This window comes from Asparagus officinalis, chromosome 5, assembly GCF_001876935.1.
Source record: "Asparagus officinalis chromosome 5, Aspof.V1, whole genome shotgun sequence".
NCBI classification, from domain to species: Eukaryota; Viridiplantae; Streptophyta; class Magnoliopsida; order Asparagales; family Asparagaceae; genus Asparagus; species Asparagus officinalis.
This window is the reverse complement of record NC_033798.1, coordinates 119,143,534-119,150,436: the sequence shown is the minus strand read 5'-3', so window position 1 is coordinate 119,150,436 and position 6,903 is coordinate 119,143,534. Positions and strand designations below refer to the sequence as shown.

Sequence of the window (6,903 nt, the reverse complement as noted above, 5' to 3'; positions counted from 1 at the left end):
GTGTGGGATGTGGGGCTGTTTAGTTCAATTTCTATTAAAAAAAGGAAAAGGAAAAGTATTTAAAATTAATTTTCATGTATTTTTATAAAAAATTATAGGAAAAATTTAGAAAATTTTAAAAAGTGATATTTTTCTATTTTTTTACTCTTTCTTTGTTTGATTCAAAATACAAAAAAGAGGAAAAATCATCTTTATAGAAAATGAGTTGAGAAGTGGAAATAGATAAGTTTTTACAAAAACTATTATTTATATCAATGCGTCAAATTTCTCATAAATTTCCTCTCAGTTTGAGAGGAATTTAATTTCTATAAAGTGTAGTATTTTCCCTACTTTATAAAAAATATTTCTATAAATTTTTTGAACCAAACATAGTTTATAGAAAACTACAGAAAACTTTTAATTACAAAATTATCATTGTAATGTTTTTTTCCTAAAACTTTTCTACAAAATGGGTTATAACCAAACACCCCCCTAAAATTCGAAAGGTCTTAAAAATTCATTCTGATTTTTTTATATTTTCTCAAATATTAAATTTTCATCAAATAAGTTATTGCGTTTGTTCATAATTCTTGCATCTCTCTCTTAAAAATATAAATCACGCGACATCATATGATTTTGTGTTGTTTTTTTAACTGATACGCCATTAATTATAATTCAAAAATATATTTATATATTTGTGTGTATTGATTTAATCGTCACTAATTATTATGATTTTGTATGTATTACGAATGATTCAAACAGTTGGGAGGTTTTGACATGATTTTCACAGTCTTTAATTCAATTCCGAACGCTATATGATATCTAACCTGTTTTTCTACGAAGAAACAAGATATTCTCAAAAATAAATGATCAATCGTTGAATTTGTTAGGTAAAATCATAAATTTGATGAATTATTTTGCAACGTAAGACAATCAACGAAATTGGATAATTGTTTGATTAACCAACTGATTTATCGTGCAACAGTGGAGTCGTTGATCAACGCAACTGCCCACGCTACCTCGAAAACCACTGACATCACTAACCATCAGCATCACTTAATTCTCATAAATTCGTGGGGACTACAAATGCAACTGAAGTACACAGAAACTATACTTATAATTAAAAAAGAAATCAACACATGGATAACTTCTCAACATATCTTCATTTGTCCAGTTGTCCTGCACAAGTATTAAAATCAACAGATATTTTCCCAAACCTTTAACAAACAGCTGGCAATCTAATAAACACTAGCTGCTCAAATTCATCAAGCACCTCTAGACCCGCAACAAACAGAAAAAACCCACATATGTATTCATACTCCCAATGAATTCACATTCCAGTGACATGAGATACAATGATTTGCAAACGTAAAGCTAATCTAAAATCCCCCAGAATCAAGAGGCAGAGCTATATAAACAGCGGGGAATTGATTATTATCACATACAATCATGAAACTTCAATGCCCAAATTATTAAAGAGGTAACACTCTCTAAAGGGCTCAGAGCAGAAATAAAGAATTATCTGGTTCTTACAGCAATATGCCGGAAATGAGACATATTTTGTCTGCTGAATGACGACAGTTAAAATGGAATTACAAGATATAAGATCATGCTTTTACTATCCCTGAGAACCATCTCACTCTTCACTAAGAACAGGAACAATTAGCGGCCTCATCTGCGCGAGATATACAATTGCCCACCTACAAATGATACAGGAACAAAGGCGAATCAGTTAATGAGTGTGACATAAAAACAGCAGAACTGGTATTGAGAGAATACATGATTTAAAACATTGCAAGACCTAATTGAAGGCTAAATTCCCGATAATCCCCTTCCCTGCTTGGGAAGAGAAGGATAGTAAGGTAACTAAGGGCTTTATTTGTTTCCATATTTTACGTGTTATGTTCCTAAACTTTTCCGGTAATCGAACAAACATAAATTGCTAAACAAAAGAAGGCCTTTTGATATAAGTAAAAGAGTATGTCAGCTAATCTAGTGTGACCACCACATGAAGATCTACAAATAGCAGTCACACTTTATGTATTACTTGATTTCCAGTCACACTTTATGTATTACTTGATTTCCAGTCACACTTGAACCATACATCATGCTTGCAGAATTATGGGCAAACGAGTGATATTGCACTATCTTGCACTGATAAAGGGTTCGTAACCATTTTTGTCATACAAGAATCCCTCTAATTCAAAGACAATACTATATAACTTTGTTGAATACAGGAAATGAAGACTTGATATTGAGGCTTAAGGGACAGGTTCTGATCATTCCTGGATGAAAGAAGATGCGGGGTTTATTCTAAAACTTAAAACGTCCGATCGTGCTGATCTAACTTCCAAATTGCAGCACAGGATATTAGGGATATTAGGGATATTAGGGATGAACTGGAACTGGGAAAAAAAATCAATTTTTTAGACCTAACCATGATGTAGACCAGTTCAGGCTGGGAGCTAAGCAAAAAAGCAGAATCTATACTAAGTTTAGAAACAATACTGTAAGAGTAACATTATTCTTACTCCATGATGAAGACTGTGCCAAATATTGCATAAGGTCCATGTAAAATACATCATTGCATATTGATCCCTTTGAACTTGGTACTTTCATAATAGTCATGACTAAGTTTTAACTCGTTGCATAAGCATCCCCTAGCCAATGTGAACTATATAACATGTGAGCTCTGACCTCCTATGTGAAGCATCACTTTTGACCTTTCAATGGTTTTTCAGAAGTTCGGATGAAACTGAAAGTATGAATTTCATATTTCAAGAACTGAATTTATTCCTTTCCCATCCCCCAAATCCATCTTCAAACACTGAATTGTTTCCAGATTCAATCTCTTGGTTGATTAGGTGTCAACCTATGACACCTAGGTACTTCTACCTTAAGCCGTACCCGTACCCGACACATACGTGCACACGTACGCGCTCTGACACTTGAACACTCCTTGAAAACATGCATACATTTATCCGCGTGTGTACCCAATTAATTAATACATATTTTAATTTAAAATGCTCATCATATATAATCTATGTATAGAAAAACATGAAAAATGTCATAGGAATTATAATTCCCATAACAAGTGAATAAAAAATAATATCGATCTCATGTAAATTATTAATTTTAATATATATTTGTGTCCCCATACTCTACATTTTACAAAGTTTCTGTGTTCCCTCCGTACCCATTTCGATGGAGCATAGGTGTCAGCTAAGATGACTCTCCCATGATTGCCAATGTTATCTTTGCTTAGCCATCTTGTAGCCTAATTTTCAACTGAAAAGGGACAGCTTGTTTTGGTGAACAAATCAAGTACACTAGCATGCAATTGTTGGATGTATACCTTATATTCTAGCTTCCAGTCCTATGTTTAGTCATGATACAAAATGGTTCCAGAATATGCAAGAAAAGTAGCTATGCGAAATTTATCATATTAGACTGACACATCTGTGGTCACTTTTATGTCCAATATTTAGGAAGTAGGATTAGTGTTAGAGTAGGTTAATTCATTCCAGTCATAAAATCATTTAGAAATATATTTAAATGAGATGGAGATAAAAGAAACAATCAAGAGAACTCAATCCAGATTCAAGTAAGTGGCCTTGCACTCAATCGAGGGCAAAAAGAATTTAAGCGAAGTACTAGGAGATATATACATGATATGTGAGGAAATATGGGTTTCTTTTTTGTACGGGTTTCTTTCTTTCTTCTTCTTCTTCTTCTTCTTCTTTTTTTTTTTTTTACTTTTCCCCATGTTCCAGTTTGATTAATACTCAGTTGCTGAAACTAAGTCACAAAGTGAAGCAAGTTGAGTTTGGTCTTAATATATCTAGATTTAACAGGATATGGTAAATTATACAATTACTGGAACAAGAATCAAGAATGTTATAACAAAGAGGAAAAGGAAAAATGAATGGGACTTTTTTACTTTCAAGCAAAACTGGTATACACCAAGTTTCCTTGCATAAGCAGTGAGTCAGTGACAATATCAGCCAAACCCTTTAACAAAAGATGAAAATCAGTCTACAAATTAATGAACTATCACTCCTGAACCTCCAGAAATAGGTCAACAAATTCAAGCGTCCATATAAGCACATGAATGCAAACTAGTTAGAGTGTACAACCATTGAAGTGAAAAAGACAGTTCATATATAAGAAAGTAGATCTGCATACTTCTATGTGCAAATATTTCCCAAAAATATGTTTTGGAAGACAAGCAAATACAGTACTGACTGATGCAGTATACAGGAAATTCTGCTTTGCGCTTCATTAGAAACGAGAGAGGAACTAAAAGTGCTAAACATGGTCATCCATTATAGAAATCAAACAGTAGGAGTACAGAACTTACATCATCCAACAACAAATAGTTGCTGTGATCAACAATGTCAGATGGAACCTGCAATTAATAAAATATAATCAATCATTTTCCAGTGAAGAGGTACACTTATATTAAGAAATTATAACTGGAATATGACAAGTGAAAATATTTGAACATGGAAGATTTTGAGTGCATGTTCACTAATAATCAAGATGTCAAAGTAAGTGAAAATGAACAATAGTTGATGAATTTCAGGTTCTCATTCATTTAAAAAAGAATCATAAAAAATGTGGATCAATCTTAGTTGTTGGACGTGAATTGTCTAGTAAGTGTTAGATCAGTAGTTAAACTTTGATGTAGGGTTCCCTTCATCTTTTTAGTACTATCAAAATCAAAAGATATACAACTAATTAGATGTTATTGAATTTGATACAACTTAATCTTATAGGAGACTCTTTAATAAGTCTTGCTACCAATCTCTAAGATATACAATTAATTAGATGTTATTGAATTTGATACAACTTAATCTTATAGGAGACTCTTTAATAAGTCTTGCTACCAATCTCTGTACTTCGCAGTTAAAACATCCCACGTATAATGTGATTTCATTCTTTTGGGTGGGTGGCCAATGGTGCTTTCTTTGTGAGGTGTATGTTCATAGGGGGTTTCAGTTCCCTTTTGACTACAACAGTAGTGGAGAGCTAGACTGTCACAGGCTCTGCTGCTTGGCTTCATAACATGCAGCTTGGTTTCACTTCTATAAGCCAACCACCGTAATTTGCAACTGAACAGCTACAAGGTACTGATTGGCTTAAAATTCCCTTGCTCAGCTTAAGTTTAAAAACAAGATGACAAGATTGAGGACTCAAAAAGCAACGAACATGCTTGGTGCATTCTACCAACATCACCTTAGTGGATATAGGAAAACTGTGAGAGAACCCTTTATGGAGTGAACCCAAACAGTGTCTCAATAATAGAATGAGAATTTTATGTGAATATAGATGCATAATTCAGTCTCCGATTCTCTCTACTCCCATTAAGTTAAGCATTTAAGCATTTTGCATTAGACAAATGTGAAGAAATGCTAACTAAAATGTGAAACGCTACTCCGTTACCCTGTTGCTACACCACAAGGGATCTAATTCAAATAACCTTCTAGATTGATATTACTGATTCTAACTATTAGAAATCGCCGCATAGACAGAAACGATACCTCATTTCTCTGATACCGACTCAACTTATCTTAATAGACGCTTGCTCAACATATGTAACCTCATCAAACTAGGCCATACAATAAATGTTCCTGCTAAAATGGTCCACAAATCTTTAAACTAAAATAATGGACTAATGAGCTCATTTTCTTTAAATCCCAATACTTAATCTACAATGTGAAGTAAAAGAAGTGTCGGTGTCGTGATCTTGGCAGATCTAGGTCAATAAGTTCGAATTTAACTAGAGACGCGAACTTTCCGCAAATCGATCATAAAATCTCCATCAGCATACAAATAGTACCTTAATCACTAAGAATTATAGAAAATTTGAAGTGTAGAGAGAGGGAAAGTTACAGATTCGTTGAAGAGCCGCGGTTGCAGCAGAGGAGAGCAGAGAGGCAGGCGACGACGCCAGCGAGGACGAAGATGAGGGTCGTCACCCAGAATCCCATGGCCGATCTATCTATCGATCGATCAAAAGTTTTTCCCCCCTCCCCTTTTCTTTTTGTGCCCTAGGGTTTGGGGAAAGGAGGAAGCGATTCGAGATCGGAGAGAGGGGAGATTCGGGGACGTGTACGAAGTTTTTTCGTCTCTGATCGACTCTCTTTTGAGTATGGGGGTTGGGTTGGTTTTTAACCTCTTTGACCCTGAAAATTTTAGTTATATGTAGATTGTAGACCATCACGATAATTCAATGGTATTTCTTTAAACAAGTAGTTGAGATGCACGTGCAATGCGCACACAGTTAAGTATTGTAATTATTTTATTTAAATTAATAAAAGTAGAATAAAAATAAAAAGAAAATAAAGTTTTTTGTGGGATTAATAGAAGTAAAAGTACCAAGCCGAAATAAAACTGCAAATTATAAACACCTTAAAAATATTACAAAGAAGCAGTTGAAGAGCAACACTTGTACTTGAATAATTGATTAACTTTTACTTTTTTTGAAAAATATTATAAAGAATAATATCATCAAGGTATGGTTCATCATTCTCCATATCATAGAAGTAAAATTGAAAGCATGAGAAATTATTTTCTTGCGGAATTAGAGCAGTGAGGTTTTCATATATTTCGTCGTGTACTCTAAATATAATTTTTTTTTTCTTTGATGCAAGATCCCTATCATATCTTAGCCCAAACGATATAAATAAAAAATGCTATTATAATTCACTTTACTAGGAAATTATATTGTATATAGGACATATAACTCATCTGGAATATCCACATATGTCAAGTGGATTTTGTTGTTGTGAGAGAAAATTGTTAGAAGCTCGTATTCAAACTTTTGGCTCTATAAAAGACGCAAGAATTTAGAGTGCATAGCTTATATATTGTAAAGAACATATTGGATCATGAAGAATTTTCCATGATAACTATATTATT

General features: G+C 33.5%; 1 protein-coding gene across 1 annotated transcript; it reads right to left on the bottom strand.

Moving 5' to 3' along the window:
- On the bottom strand, positions 1,269–6,148 carry LOC109840928 (V-type proton ATPase subunit e1-like). Its single transcript, XM_020409763.1, has 3 exons — positions 5,875–6,148; positions 4,340–4,387; positions 1,269–1,679 (listed from the first exon to the last, which is right to left on the bottom strand). Exons 1-3 carry the CDS (start codon positions 5,970–5,972, stop codon positions 1,616–1,618), a joined length of 210 nt encoding a protein of 69 aa, XP_020265352.1. The 5' UTR covers positions 5,973–6,148; the 3' UTR covers positions 1,269–1,615.

Coding starts and splice junctions, on each gene's coding strand:
- LOC109840928 (XM_020409763.1), bottom strand. CDS start 5,972: ATGGGATTCTGGGTGACGACCCTCATCTTCGTCCTCGCTGGCGTCGTC. Junction 4,388..5,874: donor CGCGGCTCTTCAACGAATCT/GTAACTTTCCCT, acceptor TATTAATTGCAG/GTTCCATCTGACATTGTTGA. Junction 1,680..4,339: donor ACTATTTGTTGTTGGATGAT/GTAAGTTCTGTA, acceptor TATCATTTGTAG/GTGGGCAATTGTATATCTCG.